Here is a 27,172-nt window from a genome sequence, read left to right as displayed (position 1 = left end):
CTCCCTCCCTCCTCCCACCCCACCCCACACCACTAAGTTGTCATAGAGCACCGGTTTGAGCTCCCTCAGTCATACAGCAAATTCTCACTGGATGTCTATTTTACATATAGTAATATAGATTTCCATGCTGCTCTCTCAATTTGTCCCACCCTCTTCTTCCCCTCTGTGTCCAGAAGTCTGTTCTCTATGTCTGCCTTTGCTTTGCTGCCTGAAAATAGGCTCATTAATACCATCTTTCTAGATTCCATATATCTGCGTTAATATATGATACTTGTTTTTCTCGTTCCGACTTACTTCACTTGTATAAGAGGCTCTAGATTCAGCCACCTCACTACAAGTGACTTGAATTTGTTCCTTTTTATGGCTAAGCAATATTCGATTGCATATATGTACCACAGCTTCTTTGTCCATTCATCTGTCTATGGACATCTAGGTTGCTTTCATGTTCTAGCTATTGTAAACAGTGCTGCAATGAACACTGGGATACATGTGCCTTTTTCAATTATATTTTTCTCAAGGTATATGCCCAGTAGTAGGATTATGGGTCGTATGGTAGTTTTATTCCCAATTTTTTCAGGAATTTCCATACTGTCTTCCTTAGTGGCTGTATCAATTTACATTCCCACAACAGTGCCAGAGGGTTCCCTTTTCTCCACATTCTCTCCAGCATTTATTGTTTGCAGATTTTTAAATGATGGCCATTCTTACCAGTGTGAGGTGATATCTCATTGTAGTTTTGGTTTGCATTTCTCTCATAAATGAGCAATGTGGAAAATCTTTTCATATGTTTATTAGCCATCTGTATGTCTTATCTGGAGAAATGTCTATTTAGGTCTTCTGCCCACTTTATGCTTGAGTTGTTTGTTCTTCTGGTATTGAGTTGCATGAGCCGCTTGCAACTCACGCAGGATTAATTTTGGAGATTAATCCTTTGTCAGTTGTTTCACTTGCTATTATTTTCTCCCATACTGAGGGCTGTCTTTTCACCTTGTTTATACTTTCGTTTGCTGTGCAAAAGCTTTTAAGTTTAATTAGGTCCTATTTGTTTATTTTTGTTTTATTTCCATCACTCTAGGAGATGGGTCATAGAGGATCTTGCTGTGATTTATGTCAAAGAGTATTTTGCCTATGTTTTCCTCTAAGAGGTTCATAGTTTCTGGTCTTACATTTAGGCCTTTAACTCATTTTGAGTTTTATTTTTGGGTATGGTGTAAAGAATTGTTCTAATTTCATTCTTTCACATGTGGCTGCCCCGTTTTCCCAGCACTTCTGTATATTCTTGCCTGTTTTGTCAAAGATAAGGTGCCCATAGGTACATGGCTTTATCTCTGGACTTTATATCTTGTTCTGTTGGGTCTGTATTTCGATTTTTTGTGCCAGTACCATACTGTCTTGATAACTGTTTAACATTGAAGCATAGTCTGAAGTCAGGAAGGTTGATTCTTCCAGCTCCATTCTTCTTTCTCAAGATTGCTTTGGCTATTCAGGGTCTTTATGTTTCCATAGAAATTGTGAAATATTTTGTTCTAGTTCCATGAAAAACTGAAACAGTGCCATTTGTCCTGAAAATCTTGATTCTAGCTTGTGAGTCATCCAGCCGAGCGTTTCTCATGATGTACCCTGCATAGAAGTTAAATAAGCAGGGTGACAATATACAGCCTTGACATATTCCTTTTCCAATTTTGAACCAGTCCGTTTTTCCATGTCTGGTTCTAACTGTTGCTTCTTGACCTGTATACAGGTTTCTTAGGAGACAGGTAAGGTGGACTGGTATTCCTATCTTGTTCAGAATTTTCAACAGTCTGCAGTGATCCACAGAGTCAAAGGCTTTAGTGCAGTCAACGAAGCAGAAGTAGATGTTTTTCTGGACCTCCCTTTCTTTCTCCATGATCCAGTGCTGTGCTGTGCTTAGTCATTCAGTCGTGTCTGACTCTTTGTGACCCCATGGACTATAGCATATCTGTCTCCTCTGTGCATGGAATGTTCAGGCAAGAATACTAGAGTGAGTTGCCATGCCCTCCTCCAGAGGATCTTCCCAACCCAGGGATCCAACCCAGGTCTCCAGCATTGCAGGTGGATTCTTTCCCACCAGAACCACCAGAGAAGCCCCTCATGATCCAAAGAATGTTGGCAATTTGATCTCTGATTCTTCTGCATCTTCGAAACCCAGCTTCTACATCTGGAATTTCTCAGTTTATGTACTGTTGAAGCCTAGCTTGAAGGATTTTAAGCATAAACTTGCTATCATGTGAAATGAGTGCAACTGTATCATAGTTGGAACATTCTTTGGCATTGCCCTTCTTTGGGATTGAAATGAAAACTGACCTTTTCCAGTCCTGTGGCCACTGAGCTTTCCAAATTTGTTGATATACTGGGTGCAACACTTTAACAGCATCATCTTTTAGGATTTGAAATGGCTCAGCTGGAAATCTATCACATTCATCTTCAAGATTTGTTTTTAGTAATGCTTCCTAAGGCCCACTTGACTTCATAATCCAGGATGTTTGGCTCTAGGTGAGTGACCACACCATCATGGTTTCCCAGATATTCAGTGGTAAAATACTCAACTGCCAAGCAGGCTATGTGGGTTTCATCCCTGAGTTGGGAGGATCCCCTGGAGAAAGAAATGGCAACCCACTCCAGTATTCTTGCCTGGGAAATCCCATGGACAGAGTATTCTGGTGGGCTACAATCCATGGGGTTGCAAAAGATGTGAACATGACTTAGTGACTAAACAACAACAAACAACAAATCCTAAGTATTATGTCTATAATAATATTTGAAGAACAACAAAACCAGCGCGCTCGCGGCCGGCGCCCCGACTCTAGTCCCCGCCCTCCTGCCACTTGCCGCCTTCTCGGCCGCACCCGGCAGTGAGCCACGGCTCCGCTGCCCGAGGGGTCGGGCGGAGAGCTGACCGCGCCCTTCGGCCAACTTCTCCAGCTGCCACCGCGCCGCCTCGCGAGACCCGGGGCCGGACCTTGGGCGCCAAAAAAAAAAAAAATAATAATAATATTTGAAGACAGTTGAGCTCATATTGATTTTTGTCCTCTACGTAGAGGTTAACAGGCATTGGTTACAGCCTCCTGTTGACCATGAAGGAAAGTCAGGGAGGTAGTTGACCCATCTTCGCAATCATAACCATTAAAAGTTAAGCCAGACTTCTTTAAAGTAGACTATGCAAACCAGAATCATTTATTTTCCAAGAGACTAGGAATGATGACACGATTTAACTTTGGAGTATAAAGGAATTGCCACCGCTGTTGGAAGGTTGTGACCCTTCTCCAGAAAAATGAGGTCTGGATCTAAGGCCATGCTCACAGTCCTGATAAGTAGCAAAGCTGGGACTCAAACCCCAGTCTGAGCCCCTATATCGCTTGAATAATGTCCTGGTGCTACTCCTAGTCCTAGGCCTCTTGTGCAGGGCTCTTTCCATCCACACATTGTCCCAGATACAGGATTCTTACCAAAACACTCCTGGAAACTATGAGGACGGAACAGTGCAGCCCCACCACTCCTCCATGCCACCACTTACCAGTAGTAAAGCAGACCTTTTGAGCTCCATCCAGCTGCTTCTAATACCTATCTTTTAACTGAGTCTATACTTGGGAGGAGTTTCTATTGATTGGTCTCCTGTAAACCCTAGGCATAGCCAGTTGGAATGAGAAGCCCAGTAGACAGGGACAGACAGTCTGATTTGGAAGAAGAGACAGCAGTTGCTGGCATATCTGGAACATATCAAATAAATCCTGCTTTTACTATTGAATGACTCAGGTTAATTGGCTGACTTTTTTTTTTTTTTTCCCTAGATAGTTTTGTGTGAAGAGAAATTTTCTAACCCTTTCTATGTAGGCAACTTTGCTTTGAAGAATGTAAGGAGTGTTTTAGAAAGAGTGCTAGAATTAAAGTTGGATTCTCAACACAGCAAGTGACCTACTGCATGATTTCTGGCAAGAGCTATGTGAATAGTAAAAACCAAAAGATAATGTTGATTGAGTTATCTCCTTTATAACTTGATTTCTTTCATCTGAATGTGTATAGATGTTTGAGATTCTTGGAAGAGATAAGCTAAATGACTCTGTATATCCTATTGCAAATGCATTAATTTTAATGAGACTGAATTATACCTATTAAATTTTTCACCACCTTTCTTTTGATAGAAAATACCCTTCTGTTGCATTTACTATCTTCATAATATATTCTAATATTCATCTGCTCTTCTTTCCATTAATATTTCATTCAAATTATAAGGTGACATCATTGTTTACATACTGGTATTCAAACATCTTTCCTGGGGAATATTTTCCTTTTTTATTGTTTAAACAAGGTAATAAGCAGATCAATTTAAATTCAAGCTGAAGGTAACTTTTATATACATGTTTTTATCCCACTGAATGCTATATACAACCCAAGATAAATATAACCTCCAAATTCAAAGTTTAACTGGAGGAAAAAAACTATTTTTTCCCCATGAAACCTAGTTGAGCCTTTGTACAAATTCATGATGACATGTTTTGCATAGAAAATGAGAGGTGAATTTGACATTTAAAAATTGGCCTACCCCTGCCCTCTCCTCAATCCCTGTCTACTTTCACAATATCTTCTGCAGAGCACAAGAGGCTTGAGGGACATTTTTTTTTTAATGGCAATTTATTCCTGATTCTTTTTTCAGAAGTAAGATAAAATTGTGAAAATAAACACCGGAAGTCTGCTAGTTGAAACTTACCCATTGACAAATAACATACGTGCCTCCATTGTCAAAATGTGTTCAAAAAGGAAGAGCTTAACAGTGTCTCATCTTAGCAACCCAGATGTGTGTTGTCAGCTTATCTTATTATTATTAATAGGAATCTAATTGATATCAATTCTTCAACAACTACATTAGCACTTTCTCACTGTTTACCTTTCTCTCTATAGTTGCCACATTTAGCTGTTTCTTAAATTCCCTCCAGTCAAATTTTACATGACCTTCTCATCTGTAAAGATAAGCTGTAAAGATAGCAACTTTGTTTAGAAATACGTTTTACCAAGCTTAAACGTTATTGAAGTCTCATCAGCTAATGCAGGGCATTTCTCAGATAGCTCACATTGTTTTCCATAAGGTAATGACTGGAGCTTGGGATGTTTAAATGGTACTTCACTGTGCAGACGTGGTCTAAACTTCTTCATGATTATACATATGCTCTTCTATGCTGTGCACTAATCTCTTCTGCCTTGGGTGTTTTAACCAAATGGCTGAAATTTTCAGCCATTATGGATGAGTTATTCAGCAAATCTGTAAAAGCAATTCCACTTGACAAGCCTATAGTAGTACTACTTTAAGTGATTGAATCTCTTTGATTCCACAATAGCAAGGTCCTTATTATTCTTGCAGGAATTTTACAAGTTCTAAGAATATTTCCCAAATGCCACTAGCCACAGTGCCAAAGAGAGACAGACAATTCAGTCAGAACTATACTAATTTGATTTAGGGAACCCAGTTAGAGCAGTGATTTTTTTTTTTTTTTTAAGAGAAAAAAAAAAAAAACTTTATTATACTTTATGTTCAAATGCATTGATCTTTTATTAGATTGAGTGTCTTGAAGATCTTATCCATAACATGGTATTCCCCTTACTTAAATATATTTTCTAGTAAATGAATGGAAGTCACAAAATTGGTGAGGTCATGAAACTTATTTATCTGAAACTGAATTGTATACATCCCTTAAAGGCGAAGGGATGTTTTTTGCCCTGAGGGTATTAGTCATGGTCCATAGTTCGTGGGAAAAACTAAGGAAGTCTCAAAATTGTGTTCCTATTATTTCCATTTCTCTAAGACTTTGTTTGAATTCCAAAGTGAATTTTCTATTATCCCATTGTACATTGCATAGGAGGGTACCAACCAACAGTCTTTGGGGCGCAACACCTGCAGTTACATTCAAAGGCATGACTTTTCCAAGCAGTTTTTGAGCTCGTCGGCATTGTCCCCAGAAGGATAAAGGCCTAGGTTTTTTACCTGACTGGCAGAAGCATTCCAGCACCACCAAAGGACTCTAAACATTGTTTTGTGAGTAATGAGTCCTGCTGGTTTCATCCTGCAAGACATTGAAATCCCACAGGGAAAATGTGGTTAGAAATAAAACAGAGGGCTGGGGCCTTTAATGAGTTTCCTATCCACAGATGCCATCAAGCTTTTATACTATTCATTTTATTTCTACAGCTTCAACAAAGATTCCCAGAGTTGTGGGCCATACTCTTAACATTGAAGTGCATAGAACTTGGCAGAAATCTACACTTCAGAGATAATAACATATCATTCCATGAAATAAAGGAAAAGGCATAATCAAAAAAAGAAGTTAAATATGGAAACCTGTTTTGACAACAAATGAATACAGATGAAGCCAGACAGGAAAGGTGTTATGTATGCATGTCTTTTTTTTTCATGTTTCACATAATTCATGATATTGTAAGAATCTATCAAGTTTTTTTCTTTTTTTAAATATCCTTTAAGTCAGATTATTTATAATGCTCTCCATCTTGTATCAAGGAAAAATTTCAAAGACTGGTGCTTTGAAAGAAAAGAATAGAACAACATTTGCAAAAATCTATCAAAAATATATATGGTTCATTCTCCAACTCATTTTATTAATTATACTTGGGGATTCCTCAAAGCCATTTGAATGTATGACAAAATAAAATCAGACTTTCTGAAATTAAAAAATAAGAAAGAGGAAGAGCAATTGTTACTGAGTAGGTAAATCATGGAAATTACCAGTGGAAGCAAATATTCATCAAATATATTTTGTTAATAAACATAACTACTGAGTTATAAAAAGCTTCCCTGAATCTTGCACTGGGGGGAAACATCAGATCTCATCAAATTTTTAATTAAATGACAGACAAGGGACTTTCTGGATTTGTAATTATTAAAATCAAAGTAAAAAGCTTTTTCCCAATCTTATAAAACTATTCCCAAGTTTACTTTTTACTTACAAAGATTTTTTGTGTATGTTCAAACTAGAAATCCTTAGAAGAGATTTAATCAAAAGTCAAGAATTATGGAGAGACTATACCATAAAAATCTATCTCCCCAACCCAGGAAGTTTTTACTTGAGGGTGAGATGTATGGAAAGAGTAACATGGAAACTTACATTACCATATGTAAAATATATAGTCAACGGGAATTTACAATATGGCTCAGGGAACTCAAACAGGGGCTCTGTATCAACCTAGAGGGGTGGGATGGGGAGGGAAATGGGAGGGAGATTCAAAAGGGAGGAGATATATGTACACCTATGGCTGATTCATGTTGATTTGACAGAAAACAGCAAAATTTTGTAAAGCAATTATCTTTCAATAAAAAATAAATTAATTAAAAAAATATTTTGGTTGCCTTATGACAGCTTCATATTGACCCTTGCTGAATTTTTCAAATTGACTTCTGATGAGCCAAAAGTTTCTGTCTGTCTTGGATTTTTACCATCCTATCTAGAAAATCATTGCTTAACTAAATTAATGATAAATCTAATACATAATTTTCTGAATTATTCTTGATAAATAATATTGAACAGGCTAATAGGTATTATTGAGATGTTTCTGCCATTTGAAACTTGTCTGTCCCAACACAAATGAAGGAGAAGCTAATAATTCAGGAGAATATAGAAATTTCCTAAAAAATAGATACACAAGAGACCTAAATTGATGAACATTCAAAAACAGAAGCTTGGAGTTGCTCAAATGCATTAACAGAACAGAAAAACTTTTTAAGAGACAATGAATGGAGAAAACCTGAACATCCCCACCCCATTCTGAATCATGTGTTTTAAATTCGTTAATCAATAACATTCTCTATTCTTGCTATCCTTATTTACACAACTAAGAGGTCAATACGGTTGAAAAACAAATTGACATTCATATATAAAACCCAGAAGTTAGGGCTCTTTCTTCCACTATTTCCACCATCACCTCACACATTTCCTTTTCTTCATTCCATGGATCATAATAACAGCTTTCATTTTTTGAGTGCCTACAACATGCCAATCATGCTAATGCACTTTTGCAATAAAACACTTCCTATAAAATAGATTTTCCGTTTTACAGAAGAGACTTAGAAAGTTTACATGAGCAAAGTTTCCCAAGATCACACCACCTTAAAGAAGCTAATCCAGTATTTGAATCGTCTTTTCTTCTTTTTTTTCTTTTACTGCAAACTCATGATCCTCATATATATATGAGGATATATAATGTTATAACATGTTACATATAATATGTTACATTATATATTTACATTTTCTTCTGTCCTTGTTTTATATTGTGTTTATATCTCTCTTTCTTTTATTAAACCAAATAGACTATTTTTTTCCAAAAAATTTGATTAGTCGAAATGATCAAATGGATTAATATTTGGAGATTCAACCTTAAGACATTATGATGGAAGGCATCAATTGAAATAATTGATTTTTCTTAAATGAATTTTCTAAGCTTGGCAGTTCAAATAATTTTAAATTAGTTGAGCTATATTTAGCACATAATAATGCTTGAACCAACTGCAATAACTGAAATCAGCATGGTGCATCAAATATGAAAGCTTGAAAGAATTGACAAATAGGAATGCTATGATCCCAGCAACAATGGAAAATCGTTTCAAGATAGAAGCAACCTGAATAAATAAAAGAGAAACAGTTCCTGTGAAAAAGTAGAAAATGTACATATGTTTAAGATTAATAAACAAGGACTTTTCTGTACCTGTATACTATTTTTCTTTTATCAAAATTTTGAATGAGGCGTGCATGGCATCTCCACATTAGACATGAATTTTAAAATATGTGAAAGATTCGTTGCTACCAAAAACTTTTCCATAGCTGCTTTATTAATTTTGACAGCAAAGTAGTGGTACGGGGGCCTCATTTGTTATTTGACTGTTCTTTGCATTTCCAGACAATTTTATAATTTAATTCTCTCAAAAAAATAACATTAGTTTACTATTATGTTTGCATTATGTTGGTCTATTACCTAGTATTAGTTACCTTATCATGAATGTTAAGTGAAAATACCTTGACATTTTTAATTGTACATGATTTGCAATGCATTAGCTTAGTCAGTTAACCTATTCAAGGTTTTGTTTTTTTTTTTTCAGAATAGAAAAAAGACATATATTAACCCTTCTGGTTTTAGCAAGTAATGGTTTGAGCTAATTTAAACTGATTCACAGATTTAAAAATTAATATACAGGAAAAATGACTTATTCCTCAACATGCATTCAACAAAGGCCTCAGTAACATCACATACAAAATATATTTGAAGGAAAAGTAATATCTTATCTTGGTTTTCAACTGGGATTCACATAGTTCAACTTCTTGATTAAGAAATATTAAAATAGGGTTTCATGTTCATGGATCTGTTTGAATTGAGAGAATCAGAGTTGATTTCAAGACTTACAGGGTTTAAACAGGAGGAAAACAGAGACTTGGATCTTGCAAAGCGATTTAAAGAAATTTTGTGATCCGCATTTTAACTACCACAGGAATTGAAGTTATTTAGCTAACAGTTAACATTAAAGTTATACATGTTTTTTCATTGTTTGTCACTAATCTTGGTTTCATTTTTAAAAATCATTTCATTTTATTCACAAAATGTGAGATGAATTTTTAGGTCATTTTGAATCAGCTTTTGTTCCCATAGGCACATTTTTAAATGAACAATATTAGAAGACTAAAAAGAAATTATATAGGAAATTGCAAATTATGGAGAATGTGTTTTGGCAACATCCTACTATGTATCAAAAATTACTTATTTTTAAAACAAGCAACATTCTAGATATAGATTCTAAGAATCAAATGTTTCATTTGAAAGTCTCTTAAAGATTTATAGTTACAATAATGGAAAAAACAACACACTTACAAGACAATTTCTATGCATAATCTATTTGTTACTATCTATTTTTGTGTGAGTAAAATAAATAGCAAATTATTTCAGAGGTAAATAACTATTAATTTTTAATGCTTAAATTAGGCTACTGGGGTAAAGGGAAGAAGTTTAAGAGCTAACTAGTATTTTGCATACATACCATAAGATACAAAATAGCACGTGCTTTCTATTTATGTTGGTTACCAATCTTGATATTCAAGGGAAGAGTGTATAAAGTTAACAAGCAATTATTATTTGGCAAATTAGTACTCAACAACCCTGAGTAAATAGGAAGTTTGAAACCTATCTGTTATACAGCTACTTTAATTTGCATAGCACACTGGTGTGTTTGCTTTGCAAATACTTTGCAATGAATCATCATTTGTACTATACAGTCCAAAGAAAAGCAATCAAAATTCACAGCAAGACAATGAAATTAATTATAACTGTTGAATTCTGTGGTGGTAATTCCTCCTCATGCAGGAAGATTAATTGCATTGCACTTTCCTTGCACTCCACTAAATGATCTGATGAATGTATAATCATTTACAGATTTCTCAAATGCTGAAAATTGATTACCTTTGATTAGCTCTGATCTGCACAAAGAGCTCTGACAGAGTATCAGTGAAACATTACAACATTACAGACAAAGTAACAAATGATTTAATTACCAGTGTGCTTATTAATGTTAGATTCCCTGCAGTGATCCTGGCAAATCAGGGGCCTGTAATAGACCTGTGGGTTTCACTGAATTCCATTAGGGTTTAAATAATATTTCTCACTATTTCTCAAATCCTTCTTTTCATGGCTCCTTAATAACTCTAATTAATTTTAATTTGCACCCCCAAAAAATCCACGGCATCTTTAGAAACTTTTAATTAGCTATAAAATAAAACTCTTCTCCCATGAAGACATATATGATCAGCTTTGGAGAAGACTCACAAATAAGTTTTCATTAAGGGTAGTTATCTCTCTGTAGATTATTAAATGAAAATCTAAAACAAATGGTGAATTGCACATGTGGTCCAACTCTCCTCTTCTAGCGGCAAACAAAATGAAATTTGTTTAACAGGAACCGAGTGAAAGAACAGTATGGTAAAATGTTTAGATAGTAGTACGCTAAGCATCATCATAATACTTTTTTTTTTGGTCTCAAACGCATACTTTCAACCATTTTCTTAACTATAGTATAGAAAACACACTGATTAAGAAGCTTCAGTGTATGTTGAAAGAGGATTTGAAAACGCAAGAGCAAGAGAACCCTGGCCCAGTTAGACACAGAATGTGATGAATAATGTTGGCACAAACAAATCAAGCTTATCTAGGCTTGTACGCGGGAACATTCAGATCACTTTGGATTGGCAGCTTTTAGGGTTTTCCCCAATTTGATGCCATTATATATGACATTAAATTATTGTGAAGCAATGACAATGAAAACCCAGATGATCAGAGGAGTCAAACAGAGCAGCTTAAATTAAAATATGTGCCTGCAAGTGTTTCCAGGCAAAGAAAAATTAGAGGGTAGGCAATTAAAAGGTTGTTTAGCACAGAAATGCTGATATACAGACAACTTTATAATAATATTTTTGCACAGTGGCTCTGTGGTTCTGCAGAGACGAGGCAGTGCTGCAGGTGTTTCTGGGTGGCATTTCAAAGCCACTAGCTGTAAAACTTAAGACATGGGGATATGCAGCCCCCAGTGCTAATGAATACATTTATTATGTTCAGTGCTGTCAGCAGCTGAAAAGCTATCCATCACGTGAAAACAGTGCAGAGTCAGGAGTCTCTTTTTGTGGAGAAATATTGAAGTCAGATTGTTGATGTCAAAAGTCAAAGTCTAGTTCAGCTATCTGTTTTATGAATCTGACTGAGACACATTGTGCCTGAGCACAAACTGATATCTAGCAGAGCTCATTTTAGCAAATGTGTGATTTAGAAGTCAAAAAAACACTCCTACAACCAAACTCATAGCAGGCAGAGGCTGTGGCATGCATGCAGAGTTTTTACATTTTAATATGACACCGTTTGGTAGTGTTTATCATCTGAAATCCAAACCATATCAACTTTCTAGCTACGGTATTTAAGATCTGTGTACTTTCAAAAAAAAACACACAGAATAAGAGAATGCATTAAAATACCACCACAATAGCAAAGTGATTGGCCTTGTGGGGCTTGGTTTTGTTTTCATTTTTTTTCCCTACAAATCAAACCACGAATAAATAGTGAATTCACTTTATTCCCAATTAAAAATAGACAAATGGGGTCGAAATGAGATGAGTATTTAATGACAGCTAAATTGCAGACACTGTTCAAAGCTCCTTTTGGACATATGAACCTCATTATATCCTGGAACCTCTATTATACTATTACTTACAGTGTCTAACTATATATTTTATACATAACACACCAAACATCTCCAACAGCTAAATGTCACTGCATTCTTAGAAAACTGGAATAAAGCAGGGGGAAAAAAGAGCAAATTTACTTTGCCCAGGACCTCTTTTTTATTTTGACTCTCAGCTCACCTTGTTTCAAAAGATATCCACCTTTTATCTTTTTTCAGTGGAAAAAAATTCAAATTAATTTACAATAAAAAGTGAGTGAAACGAGATTGGTTTGGGTAGTGCATATTTAATCCTAATAGAATTTTTAAACTAACTTTAAAATAGATGACATAGCTGGGAAACTATAGTTTTATTTGAACAAACCTTGGGAATCAAAATGTACATTTTGTGTGTATTTCTTTAAAGGAGGGCTTTGTGCCTCTGATGTAGCATATGCTCAGAATGCTATTACACTTGCCAGCCTTCCTACGAATTTGTGGTGTTTAACAAAAAACAAGCACTTTTTTCCATTCAAGTCAGGAAGAACTCTTTTATTTTTGCTGATTTCGCCTTCTTTTTTTCTTTTCTAGCACAACCCTCAGGGCGCATGATGTAATGGTCAGCACTTGCGCACGGGAGCAAGAAAGCCTTTCGTGAACTGCAAACTTTATTCAATAAAAATATCCTGCCCAGCTCTCTTTTCCTCCCAAAGTGGGGAAAACATACAAATACCATGTAGAAAGCTTTTAGGAATTCTAAAGACCTCAGTAGGTCTTAGAAACATCAATTATTATTATTTTTCTAGAAAAAGGAAAAGAAGCAACACACACACACACACAAATAGCAGAGATTATTTTTACCCTAACTTGGTTCAATGACACCAGAGGTAGAATAGGGGTCGATGGCTTGAAGGGTCACGAGTTTGAGTCAAAACTCAACTTCAAGTTAATTGGCTGGGGTTGGGAGCTGTGCAAATTGCAGAGAGGTATTTGTTTCTGATGGGGAAAGAAGGGATTGCTAACCCAGAGCCTCTGAATCCCTTACTAACTTGCCAGGAACTCACTCATAAAACAGACACATTTCCTGATAATAAACTAAAACAAACAAACAAAAAAACAATAAATGCAATCATGATAGATCCTGTTAGAGAGTAAAGGGAACAATGACAATAAAACCCACATTAATGAAGGGAGGAATTTATTCCTTCCAGATGCATATTTGAAAGCAGTGTTTGTTTGTTAACTCTGAATTTTGCCTATATTACCCAGCAAATCTGCTGATACCCATATGCATTTCAATAAAACCTGACATCATATCCTAATTTTAATATTTTGTAAGGTATGAAGGCAAACACTGTAGTTGAATGGCCAGATTTTCTTGTGTCTTTTTTTTAATCTTTTTTCTTTTTATAAATCAACTTCTTTGGAATACTAGGCAGGATTATTTCATTTTAAAACTCCTTCCAGATAGATAACTCAGAAACTGTTTGGAATACCGCTATATATCTGTCAGGGAAAAAAGAAAATCAACAGAAGAGAAAGAGCCACCATATGGAATTCACTAGACACTAAAGCTCTTGTCCACCCAAATTACACCAGTCCTCACATAATAAGAAGACACTGCAGAGGCAGTGCTGTGTGCCTTCCAGGCAGAGCTCCATAGCCAGCAATTAGTCTATATAGTCAGAGGCCAAAAAACCTTATTGTCTTACTTGCTGTATAATTATCTGTTATGATGAACTGTGATTCTAAGGACTATTGTCTTTACGCTTGGATCTGTGTGTGGAGTGGTTGTCTGGCTGAGACCCAAGAATGGACCTTCTTTTTAGTATCTCTGCCTGAGTGATTTCTCTGGTCTCTTCCTGGCTGGATAAAACAGAGACTGTTTCTGCATGATTTCTTGGGTTGATGAGAAGCAATTATGCCTTAAATGAAGTCATTCATGTCTGCCATTTTGTTTGCATATTTTCCAGTGTTCACCTGTTATTAAACCTGTCTTTAAACTGTAAGCTGGTTTCAAGTAGACTTTTGTGTCTAACACAGTTTGGTAATCAGAGGAAAACAAAATAGATAAAATGTTTTCTGCACAAATCACTCAAGCAAGAAATCTAATAAAGTGATTAAAATCTAAAATAGCATTTAAGAATTTCCTGGACATTTTTATTTCTTTGAATTTCCCTCTCATTCCCTTAAAAATGGCAATTGTCTTCACCATCTTAGCGTGAAAGTTAAAGCAACTTTGTCATCTGTTGGAGGAAAAGGAAAGGGCAGGGAAAGGAGAGGATGTTAAGAAATCTTTTTCTCGTTGTCAATGGTTATTGTTCATTATAACATGAAAATAATATGCTGACACATGTAACTAAAAGGATATTAGAAATATTTGTTTAAAATTGATTGTACCTTGTAGGTAATGAGCTCATTAGAAAATATGAATTAAATATTTAAAGGATGTAATGTAACCAGACATAATTTTTAATTAAAATTGTATTCTAATGAACTTTAGATAACTAAAAGAATATTTTATGTGAAATCTTGTAAAAACAGCAATCCATTGTATACCTTCTGGTATTCAAACATATGAAAAGCAAATGCCCATAGTAGATTATAGTGCAAGATTAGATGGACTACAGTTCAACATCAAAATAGTCATAAAACAAAAATTGAGCTTACTATAAATTTATCGAAGTTAATGTATGTTCTATTAAACGAAGTTTTATTAAATGACTTTTTTCCCTTTTTGGAAAATTTTACATTGAGTCAGCTATTTATTAGTTATTCTTTGTTAATGGATATGTTTTATATATTTAAAAATAAGGCACAGTGACTGGATCAGAATGATTCACTGGATATTTTTCTAATAGTAAATAAAAAATTAAGATTGTTAAGCAAATTGGAAATATAATTGATGCTATTATTCCTTATATTATTTCCTATCATGCACATTCATTTTGGAAAATAATCATTTTTAAAGGATGTAAACTTGGAGAGTAATTTAATTTAAAAAAATTCACTTTGTCTAAGCTTAAAAAAAAAATCCAGCTAACCATATGTGTTTGATTTTTTAGTTTCAATGAAATAAGAGAAGACTTGCTGATGGTTTAAAAGTACTTAATTTATCACCACTGAACAGAAAGCATTTCCCCCCTGAAGAGGTTTGTACTAAGGTGACCTCTGCTGTTTAAAAAAAAGGCTTGCAAAAAGCAGCCCCTTTCCTAAAATATTCAGTAATTCTAAATTACAAGGATGGAAGTGGGTACTGCTGTGCTTGGAAGTATTTACTAAATTCATTCCTATTTCGATTATATATGTGATTTTAGCCTTTTTCCCCTCATAGCTGGGAAATTTCCTCTGTCATTTACTTCCTTGTATTTTACGTGTAAATTCTGACTGACTGGGATCCCTGCCATTGAATTTTCTTCTCACTGAAGGGTTTTCTCTGCTCCTGGTGGGGCAAAGTCATGACCCAGAAAAAAATTGATTCATGAATTCTCAGGGTACAAGTAAAGAAGAGAGGAAATATGCCTTGGCTGAGCTCCGACTAGTGACAATTTAAAACCTGTAATTAGTCTGAATTCAAGCTGCAAAAGGAATCTGAATTGAAAATTCATTAATTCAAACTGATATATTAACTTTAACAAACTAGATCCCTTATGGTAAATAATTGGTTTTTACAAGCTGCTGTGTTCATGGCTGGAACTTACATTTTTAGTAATTTTTAAATTATTTAAAAATGGCAGAAAGACCACCAAATTGTATTGCACTGTGCCTTTTCTCTACCTTGATAAACCTAACTTATATTGGATTTGCCTGGCATTAACACCTCAGACTTGGGGTTCTGTTTTTGTTTTTATTTATTTTTTCCGCCTTAGCCCTAAATTTTGTGATTGTAAATCCCCATTGTCCTGTGGAGTACACGTTCTTTAGTTGCTTTCCCCCCTGATGTTTCCAAGACCCCAAGTCCCCTTTAGCCAAGCCCCTAACATTTCCATGAACCATACTGCTGAAACGTTATACAGTAATTAATGTTGATCTTAGTACGCACTCAGCCTCCAGTACAAATTAGGATAGAAAAGGTTATCATAATATTTTGCTAGTCTATTTGGTAGAGCTGAATTGCTCCCTGTGGGGGACAAACAAAAAAGAAAGGTGTTTTAAAGTTAGGCTTCAGAAGAAAGACCGTTCAGGTAGTAATGAGCCTTTGAAAATCACTCAGATTTTAAACTTTTCGTCTGAACATAATTAATCGTCGTGTGTCGACATACAGATTCTTAAGCTATAATCCCTCTGGACAGATGCACAAGACTGTCAAGTGGGTTCGTAGGCACTGTCCATGGATGGGCTCTGGAATTCAGACTAAAACTCTGTTATCATTGGGTGGAGTTCAAATCCAGGTACAACCAGCAGCTGGAGCTTCTCCAACTGTCAGTAGTGTCTGAAAAACACTAAGAGACTAAATAATTTAGATTACACATTATTGACCTGTATGATTGTTTAAATGAGTAAAGCAGCCACCAACTGAAAGAGGTCAACCATCTGTAGAGGAAACACCGAATTTGGTTTCATTTCCAAACAAACTTTTGAAGAGCAAATTGTTTTTTTCTGTGGGGAGGTAGGGGAAAGTCAGAAGACAGATTAATGGCTTCTCCTGCTAAATAAAGGTTAAAGCTTCTGTCATTTATAGAATGCAACTTCAACAGCGAAGAAGTCAGAATGCATCTGGTCCAACCGCCACGTAATCAGAGTAAACGGGCATTGTTTCGGGTGGGTTCAAAAGTAAGTGGCTTTGAGAAGGTAACATTATTTCATTATATGTCATCATCATTCATGAGGTGTACGTGTGAGTACGCGTGTGTGTAAAGGGAAAAGACTCTGGAAAGACAATCCTGAAGTCAGAATAACCACATTTTTACAGATAATGGCAAAGTGTTTGTTTTAAATGCAACACTACCTAAACCCTTATCTCTCAAGTATGGAACAGCTGTAAATCAGGATTTGAGAGGCATACATTGTACACCCAGTTTATTTTGAGGGAAAAAAGTGCCTATTTTAACTAGATTAATATATAACAGATCCAAACTCCTGGTATTTGGGCAACTCAAGATGAATTAAAGGCTGCAATAATTAAGTGCCCCTACCAACTCCTTCAGCGCCATGCCTTCCAATGGGCTGCTTGCCAGGCAGAGTGGTTTGGTTTTTGGATTTCTTCTGTGACCCTCTATTCTCCTGCCATTGTACTTTAACAAGCTTCTCCAACCTCTTCATGGTAAACAAATGACTAAAGAAAAGAATGGCAAAGAGGAAAGAGTTTAAGCCCTGTGTGCCCATGAGCTAACTATGAATTTGATGTCATGAATTAAAGGATAAAAACCTGTATTCCCATTGGTCTTTACTTGCTACATGCACACACGCACACGCATTTCTTCTTACAGTGCTTGAGGTCATGTGTGGACGAATGTTTAGTAAACACTTTCCTCAAACGCTTTTAGACGCATTGCCCATGCAGTTAAAAAAAATATTTTTCAATATTTCTTACTGCATGATTAGTCATCTGTTCAGCAATAATAAAACTTTTATCATAATAATTCACTAATATCAAGAAGATACTTGTACTGCATATGTGAAATGCTGAGCTTTTTAAATGCTCCCTGGCTGTAGTAATACTCATCCAATTAATCTCTACACATTTGGGCAATATACACTTATTACTACTAAAATATAATTTTGGTTGCCATCAGTTGATAACAAATGCTAATTGGGAATCTCTTACTTAAAAAAAAACATATTGGGACAGCCTACTGAGAGCTTCGTGCTGTGAATAATGCAGAAATAAATAAAATGTAAACACTATTAAAAATTTACTTATAGTATGATGAAATGGAAAAATCCATTGACTCATTTCTAAGAAGTATGACCAGAACACACAGCCGTAATGATACAAGTCCCTGTACCATGGTTTCAGGCTCTGACTTTCATGAGCAGGCACAGGTTCCTCCCTCCCACTCTTCCTCTCTCTCTTTCACACACACACACAGACCCCATAGGAAGCTTTACACATTTCTTATCTGAGCCAACTTAAATAAAAACAAGGAGAAGAAGTAGGACTTTACATGGTCCTACTTGGCATTTATTTGTGAGTCCTGCACACCACCAATATTTCCCATTCCCACCTCCCTGTCTCTCCAGAAGTGAAGGTTACGAAAGGTTGTGATTAGCAAAAGGTGATCCAATTGATCAGTAGAAGCCACTGTAACAGGTATCTCCTCTGTGTAAAAGAAAAAACTCAGTACTGGCTAAGGAAAGACAAGGTTCAAATATTGTGTTCACTTTTCCAACAGGATGTACCAGTTACATCGACACCTTGATATTTTAATGTCTATTTATGTACCCTTTTGGACCAAACATTTTCATGTTATCTATCACAATATTTATCAGAGAAATTGGAAATAGAAAACAAATATAATTCCGGGGGAGTACTCCTCAAACATTGTACTGAATTTCTAAATATTTTCTGGTCTGAAAACAAAATCATGTTCTGTTTGAATACTGTTAATACAGTATTGGATGGTGACTGCAGCCATGAATTAAAAGATGATTGCTTCTTGGAAGGAAAGCTATGACAAACCTAGACAGCATATTAAAAAGTAGAGACATGACTTTGCCGAGAAAGGTCTGTATAGTCAAAGCTATGGTCTTTTCTGTAGTCATGTACAGATGTGAGTGCTGAACTGTAAAGAAGGCTGAGCACTGAAGAATTGATGCTTTTGAATTGTGGTGCTGGAGAAGAGAAGATTCTTGAGAGTCCTATGGACAGCAAGGAGATCAAACCAGTCAATCCTAAAGGAAATCAAACCCAAATATTCAGTGAAAGGACTGATGCTGAAGCTGAAGCTCCAAAACTTTGGCCACCTGATGTGAAGCACTGACTTATTGGAAAAGACTCTGATGCTTGGAAAGATTGAAGGCAAAAGGAGAAGAGGGAGGCAGAGGATGAGATGGTTGGATAGCATCACTGATTCAATGTACATGAACTTGGGCGAACTCTATGAAATGGTAAGGGACAGAGAACCCTGGGTGCTACATACAGTCCATGGAGTTGCAAAGAGTCAGACACAACTTGGCGACTGAACAACAACAATTGCTAATACAATTATTGTTTATTTCAATATATATTAAGTCTTTACTTCATGCCAGACTCTTAACTGAATTCTGGAGATACATCACAGGAGAGACAACACCGGCCATACAGGAGTGAATAAACATGCAGTCTCTGTGCTCATGGAGCTAATGTACTAGTTGAAGTTATAAAAACTATTAAACTTCTCAGAGTGAGGAAAAGGCCATTTTTTTTGGAAAAATAAAGAGCTTAGGTATCTAATCATCTAGCTCAACACTGTCATATATGATAGCCATTAGATACTTGTGGAAACAGGAGATTGCTAGAGGTATTCAGTAGATTCTGACCTGACTTTTTTCAAAGATCACTGTGGCTTCTCTGTTGAGAATAGACTAATCTTGGTTTATACAAATTGTCTTGGGATGATTATTAATAGTGCCCTGTTTTACTATCAAAGGTTTGGGGGACAAACGTATGGTCACTTGAGGGTCTGAGGCGATGGGGGCCAGCTAGTGAGACACTGGTCCAGGCAGCTTGGATAGGATGAAGTATCAGTGAAGTAAAGCATGTTACACATGGGAAATTGCTATTTTTATTACATAACCCTATGTCTCCCTTTTTCTTTCTTTTTATTTTTAATTGTGGCAAAATATACAGACCCTAAAAGTCTTCATTTTGCCCACTTTTAGGGATGCAGTTAAGTGACAGTAGGGCTTTCTTGGTGGCTCAAAGGGTACAGCATCTGCCTGTAATGCGAGAGACCTGGGTTCAATCTCCAGGTCAGGAAGATCCCCTGGAGAAGGAAATGACAACCCAATCCAGTGTGTTGCCTGGAAAATTGCATGGACAGAGGAGCCTGGTAGGCTACAGTCCATCAGATCACAAAGAGCCACACACAACTGAGCAACTTCACTTCTAAGTGACAGTAAGTACACTCAGATATGCAGATGACACCACCCTTATGGCAGAAAGCGAAGAGGAACTAATGAGCCTCTTGATGAAAGTGAAAGAGGAGAGTGAAAAAGTTGGCTTAAAGCTCAGCATTCAGAAAACTAAGATCATGGCATCCTGTCCCATCACTTCATAGGAAATAGATGGGGAAACAGTGGAGACAGTGGCTGACTTTATTTTGGGGGGCTCCAAAATCACTCCAGATGGTGATTGCAGCCATGACATTAAAAGATGCTTACTCCTTGGAAGGAAAGTTTTGACCAAACTAGACAGCATATTAAAAAGCAGAGACATTACTTTATCAACAAAGGTCCGTCTAGTCAAGGCTATGGTTTTTCTAGTAGTCATGTATGAATGTGAGAGTTGGACTATAAAGAAAGCTGAGCACAGAAGAATTAATGCTTTTGAACTGTGGTGCTGGAGAAGACTCTTGAGAGTCCCTTGGACTGCAAGGAGATCCAACCAGTCCATCCTAAAGGAAATCCATCCTGGGTATTCATTGGAAGGACTGATGTTGAAGCTGAAACTCCAATTTTTTGGCCACCTGCTGCAAAGATCTGACTCATTGGAAAAGACCCTGATGTTGGAAAAGATTGAAGGCAGGGGGAGAAGGGGACGACAGAGGATGAGACGGTTGGATGGCATCACCAACTCAATGGACATGAGTTTGGGTAAACTCTGGGAGTTGGTGATGGACAGGGAGGCCTGAAGCATTGCAGTTCATGGGGTCACAAAGAGTCGCACACGACTGAGCGACGGAACTGAACTGAAGTACACTCACACTGTTGTGCAACCATCACCATCATCCAACTGCAGGACTCTTTTCATCATCAAAACTCAAACCTTGTGTCTATTAAACAATAACCCCCCCATTTTCCCTCCCCTCAAACCCCTAGTAATCACCATTCGACTTTATGTTCTATGAATTTGACCTCATATAAATAAAATCATACAGTATTTATCCTTTTTTTGTGTGACTGGCTTATTTCACTTAGCATAATATCCTCAAGGTTCATTTCTATTGTAGCATGTGTCAGAATTTCCTTCCTTTTTAAGGCTAAATAATATTCCATTGTATGTATATACCACACTTTGTTTCGCCATTCAGCCATTGATAAGTACTTGGGTGCATCCACTTTTGGCTATTGTGAATAATGCTGCTGTGAATATGGGTGTACAAATAGATCTTCAATATTCTTTTGGGTATTAACTCTGCTTTCAGTTCTTTTGGGTATATACTCAAAAATAGAATTGCCAAGTCATATAGTAATTTCATTTTTAATATTTTGAGAAAGCATCATATTGTTTTCCACAGAGTCTGTAGCATTATATATTTCCACCAACAGTGCAAAAGTGTTCTAATTTCTTCATATCATTACCACCACATGTTATTTTCTGGGGTTTTCTGATAGTTGCCATCCTGATAGATGTACGGTGGAATCCTCTGTTTCTTAAAACTCAATTTGCATTTCCAGATTCAACACGGTGTTTTTCCCCAGAATGTCAAATTATTGCAAAGTATTGGATAAAACATATTTTTGTACTAATAAAAACAGATTTGGGGGAAATTGAATATATTCTGCATAAGAAGTTCTCATATCTGTAAGATAAGTTTCAACATGATATTTAAGTTCAAGCATGGTACCTTGCTAGGTCTCCATGGAGTGCCAGTTCTTTATTCTCTCTTATTTGAGGTTCTTGAGGAGAAGAGTTTGTGAAGCAGTGGGAAATTTGTTTTAATCCTCATCTCAGTTAATGTCAGCTAATATTTCAGTCTATAGTTGACCAAATGTGTGATATACCTGATACAACTTTCAGTCTTTTGACTAGAGGTAGGCGATGGCTGGAGAAGGCAATGGTACCCCACTCCAGTACTTTTGCCTGGAAAATTCCATGGACGGAGGAGCCTGGTAGGCTGCAGTCCATGGGGTCGCTAAGAGTCGGACACGACTGAGCGACTTCACTTTCACTTTACACTTTCATGCATTGGAGAAGGAAATGGCAACCCACTCCAGTGTTCTTGCCTGGAGAATCCCAGGGACGGGGAAGCCTGGTGGGCTGCCATCTATGGGGTCGCACAAAGTTGGACACGACTGAAGCGACTTAGCAGCAGTAGCAGCAGCAGGCGATGGCTGGAACACTAATTGCTAACGACCTAGAAGATCCATCAATAATCTCAGTACTACAATTTTGCTAATTCTTACAGCCTAATACCTCCCCTATTTTTATTTGCCAGAGTAACTAGTAATTATTATTTTCTAATTTTATTATTTTTTAATTGAGATGCATCATTATGAAGTAGTTAAAAGAATGACCTCTGAAAACAAACTGCCTAGATGTTAATTTTAGTTCAGTTACTTGCTAGCTGGGTGGTATGAGTGACTTCAGGCTACTTACTTCTCTTTGACTTAGTTACTTCATCTGTAAGATGTCAATATATGTAAAGCACTTAGAGTAAGACTTCAACAAATGTTTGTTATTTTTATTATTATTTTAGTTTAAATTGCATTTAAAAACATATACTTCAACCAAAAGAATAAATGTGTTTTTTCTGACTCATGAACTTTATTGTTCACTATGGTTATGAATGTGTACTATATCTACTAAGGGATCACTGTGTAAGTAAACAAAAATAAACATAAAACAAATTCACATTAAAAAATCTCCAGGTTTATCAGTCAAAGGCTTTGACTTGATTAGAAAATTCACTTCAATTGGGTTGATTTAGCATTGCTAGAAATTATCTAGGATGAGAGAACATTTCATTTGATCCACCAGTTCTAAGTTACCACTGATATAAATCAACTGAAGTCCTTATTTCACCTAGAAATGTGCTACAACAGAATGGGAAAGACAAAAGATCTCTTCAAGAAAAACAGAGATATCAAGGGGACATTTCATGCAAGAAGGGGCACGATAAAGAACAGAAATGGTAAGGACCTAACAAAAGCAAAAGCAATTAATAAGAGGTGGCAAAAATACAAATAATTATACAAAAAAGGTCTTTAAAACCTGGATAACCACAATGGTGTGGTCATTTACCTAGTGCCAGACATCCTGAAGTGTGAATTTAAGTGGGCCTTAGGAAGCATTACTACCACCAAAGCTAGTGGAGGTGATGGAATTCCAGTTGAGCTATTTCAAATCCCAAAAGATGATGCTGTTAAGTGCTACACTAAATATTTCACCAAATATGGAAAATGCAGCAGTGACCACAGGACTGGAAAAGGTCCATTTTCATTCCAATCCCAAAGAAGGGCAATGCCAAAAAATGTTCAAACTACCACATAATTAAACTCATTTCACATGCTAGCAAGTTTATGCTCAAAATCCTTCAAGCTTGGCTTCAGCAGTATGGGAACCAAGAAATGCTGGATGTACAAGCTGGGTTTTGAAGAGGCAGAGGAAACAGAGATCAAATTGCCAACATTCGTAGGATCATAGAGAAAATAAGGGAGTCCCAGAAAAATATCTACTTGTGCTTCATTGATTACACTAAAACCTTTGACTGTGTGGATCACAACAAACTGTGGCAAAGTCCTTATGAGATGGGAGTACCAGACCACTTTACCTGTTTCCTGAGAAACCTATATGCAGGTCAAGAAACAGCAGTCAGAATCAGACATGGAACAACTGACTGGTTCCAAACTTGGAAAAGAGTATAACAATGCTATATATTGTCACTCTGCTTATTTAACTTCTATGCAGAGTACATCATGTGAAATGCCAGGCTGGATGACTCACAAGCTGGCATCAAGATTGCTGGAAGAAAAATCAACAGCCTCAGATATGCAGATTATACCACTATAACGGCAGAAAGCCAAGAGGCACTAAAGGGTCTCTTGAAGATGGTAAAAAAAAGGAGAGTTAAAAAACTGGCTTGAAATTCAACTTTCAAAAAACTAATACCATGGCATCTGGTCCCATCACTTCATGGCAAACAGAAGGGGAAAAAGTGGAAGCAGTGATGGATTTTTATTGTCCAGGGCTCTAAAATCTGCAGACGGTGACAGCATCCATAAAATTTAAAGATGCTTGCTCCTTGGAGGGAAAGCTATGATAAACCCAGACAGCGTATTAAAATTAGGGACATCACTTTGCCGATATAGGTCCATATAGTCAAAGCTGTGGTTTTTTTCAGTAGTCATTTACGGATGTAAGAGTTGGACCATAGAGAAGGCTGAGCCTCGAAGAACTGATGCTTTTGAACTGTGGTGCTGGGAAAGACTCTTGAGAGGAGAGATCAAACCAGTCAATCCTAAAGGAAATCAACTCTGAATATTCATTGGAAGGACAATTTCTGAAGCTCCAATACTTTAACCACCTGAATCAAAGAGTCCACTCAGAAAAATCCTGATGCTGGGAAAGATTAAGGGCAGGAGAAGAAGGGGTGGCAGAGGATGAGATGGTTGGATGGCATCACTGACTCAATGGACATGAATCTGAGCAAACTCCAGGAGATAGTGAAACACAGGGAAGCCTGGCATGTTAATGGGGTCACAAAGAGTCAGACATGACTTAGGACTGAACAACAACATCATAGATAGTTTACATTGCTGTGTTCCATAGTAATCTATTAAAACAATCTGCAAATGCCTACTCCACTGCACTAACATCTGATGGGCAAAAGACATTTCAACTCTAAAGATTTCATATTTCCTGATGTATATGTCCAAAAGAGTCACTTACATTGGGCAGATAAATGGCTACAATAATTCAGTTCCCTATTGAAATGAAATAGTCCACAATAGCTACCTATCCATTGCTATAAAAGGACAATGCATCATTAGTATCAAAATATGTATTTGGGCATTAGAATGACTACATCTGAATTTAACTAAGAGTTTTTTTTTTTTATGAGGTAAATATTGTTTTATACAGAGATGTATTTATTTTTTTGTTATTGAGTCTATAGTAGCCCTGAATATGCCCTTGCCTGGAAAAAAATTTCAGTAGTGAAAAATGTAATTACAATAAAATCACCTTTATGAAATTTAAAGATAAAAATAAAAACTTTAAGCATTATGTAGTTGTCTTTATGTGATTATATATGAGGGTGAAAACCAAACTATAAAAAATGCATTAATACTGTCTTCTGAAGAAGCATAATATTTAATATTTTAGTTGTGTTTTTTATCAAATTTGCTCTTAACCCACTATTATTAGTCAGTCAGACTAGGCTATGCTGCAGAAATATGTAAATCTTAAAGTCTTAATGATTTTAAACATGAAGTTCATTTCTCATTCATACACGTTGCTCTGAGCATCCAGCAGTTTTGTGGAACAACTTCCTTTCACACTGGGATCTGACAATCCAATATGCTTACACTGTGTGGATTTACCATTTCAACAGAGGAATTCAAAGCTTACCACAGGTGGGAAACAAAGAGTATGGAAAACTTATGCCCATTTTAAAGTGCTTCAGACCATAACGGACACATATGACTTCTGCTAACAGCCTATTTTTTGTTGTCCTATTTTTGTTACTCACTATGTCATGTCTGATTCTTTGTGACCCCTGCCAGCCTTCTCAGTCAATGAGATTTCCTGGACCAGAATACTGGAGTGAAGTTGCCATTTATTTCTCCAGGGGATCTTCCCAGGGACTGAACCCTAGTCTCTTATGCCTCCTGCACTGGCAAGCGGATCCCGTATCACTAGCACCACCTTGGAAGCCCCTGGGTCCAGCTGCAATTATTAATAATCCATGACTAGTAAAGGGGTGACCTTGATCCAGAGAAATAAGGGTTTTTTGTTTTATGATTAATATTAGTATCAGTCATCATAGGTGTTGCAACCTGTGACTTCAGGGAGGAGACAGGATATGTAAATTAAATGAAAATATACCAAGACTGCCCTGGTGCTTCAGTAGTTACGAATCCACCTTGCAGTGCAGGGGACACAGGTTGATTCCTGGTCGTGGAAATAAGATACTACATGCTGCAGAGCAGCTAAGCATAGATGCCACAACTATCGAGTCTGTGCATTCCAGAGCCCTGGGGTGCATTCCTGTGCCACAACTAGAGAACCCACACACCATAGTAAGAAGATCCCATGTGCAGAAAGACCCAATGCAGCCAAATAAATAAGAAAGCAAACAAATTAAACTTTATATATATATATATATATATATATATATATATATATATACACACACACACACACACATACATACACATATGCAAACCACACTTCTCAATCAAGAAGTAGGGATGGTCTACTCTTCATAATCATCTTCCACTGGACCTCAGGTAACCTCGTACCACACAGTTGGAGATGTGAGTGTTGCAGGGAAGCAGATCCGATGACAGAACTACACTAGAAATGCCTCACCACTCACTCTGATGTTGTGGAGATTGTCCCTATCCCATGAACTAAATTAAGAAGGGGAGGCCATGACTCATCTCAGAAAATAGTAATTTATAAATCTCTTTGTGAATGTATTTTTTGTTGTTCAGTCATTCAGCTGTGTCTGACTCTTTGCGATCCGATGGACTGCAGCATGCCAGGCTTCCCTGTCCTTCACTCTCTCTCAGAGTTTGCTAAAACTCACATCCATTGAATCAGTGATGCCATCCAATCATCCCATCCTCTGCTGTCCCCTTCTCCTTCTGCCTTTGATCTTTCCCAGCATCAGGGTCTTTTCCAGTGAGTCAGCTCTTTGCATCAGAGGACCAAAGTATTGGAGCTTTGGCTTCAGCATCAGTCCTTCCAATGAATATTCAGTCAATTTTCCTTTAGGATTGACTGGTTTGATCTCCCTGCTGTCCAAGGGACTCTCAAGAGTCTTCTATAGCACAACAGTTTGAAAGCATTATTCTTCAGCTCTCAGTCTTCTTTATGGTCCAACTCTCACATCTGTACATGACTACTGGAAAAACCATAGCTTTGACTAGATG

At 36.7% G+C, this 27,172-nt stretch overlaps 1 protein-coding gene across 18 annotated transcripts in view; it reads right to left on the bottom strand.

Moving 5' to 3' along the window:
- LOC147349325 (uncharacterized) overlaps nt 1-27,172 on the bottom strand; it is a 226,912-nt gene that overhangs the window by 144,606 nt on the left and 55,134 nt on the right. For 6 of the 18 annotated variants that reach the window (XM_086365224.1, XM_086365223.1, XM_086365228.1 and 3 more), the window contains one exon: nt 5,883-6,074. The exons of 7 other annotated variants lie outside the window; for them this stretch is intronic. In XM_086365224.1, coding sequence (XP_086221350.1) covers nt 5,883-5,961 — 79 coding nt within the window. In that variant the 5' untranslated portion in view covers nt 5,962-6,074. Of the gene's footprint in view, nt 1-5,882; nt 6,075-17,339; nt 17,484-27,172 lie in introns of those variants that run through there. 5 more of the 18 variants (XR_015150339.1, XR_015150346.1, XR_015150347.1 and 2 more) reach the window with 2 other exon arrangements.

This window comes from Bos grunniens, chromosome 21, assembly GCF_055505025.1.
Source record: "Bos grunniens cultivar Pamir isolate PY7600 chromosome 21, Bosgru_T2T1.0, whole genome shotgun sequence".
NCBI lineage: Eukaryota > Metazoa > Chordata > Mammalia > Artiodactyla > Bovidae > Bos > Bos grunniens.
This window is presented reverse-complemented; position numbering and strand designations above follow the sequence as displayed.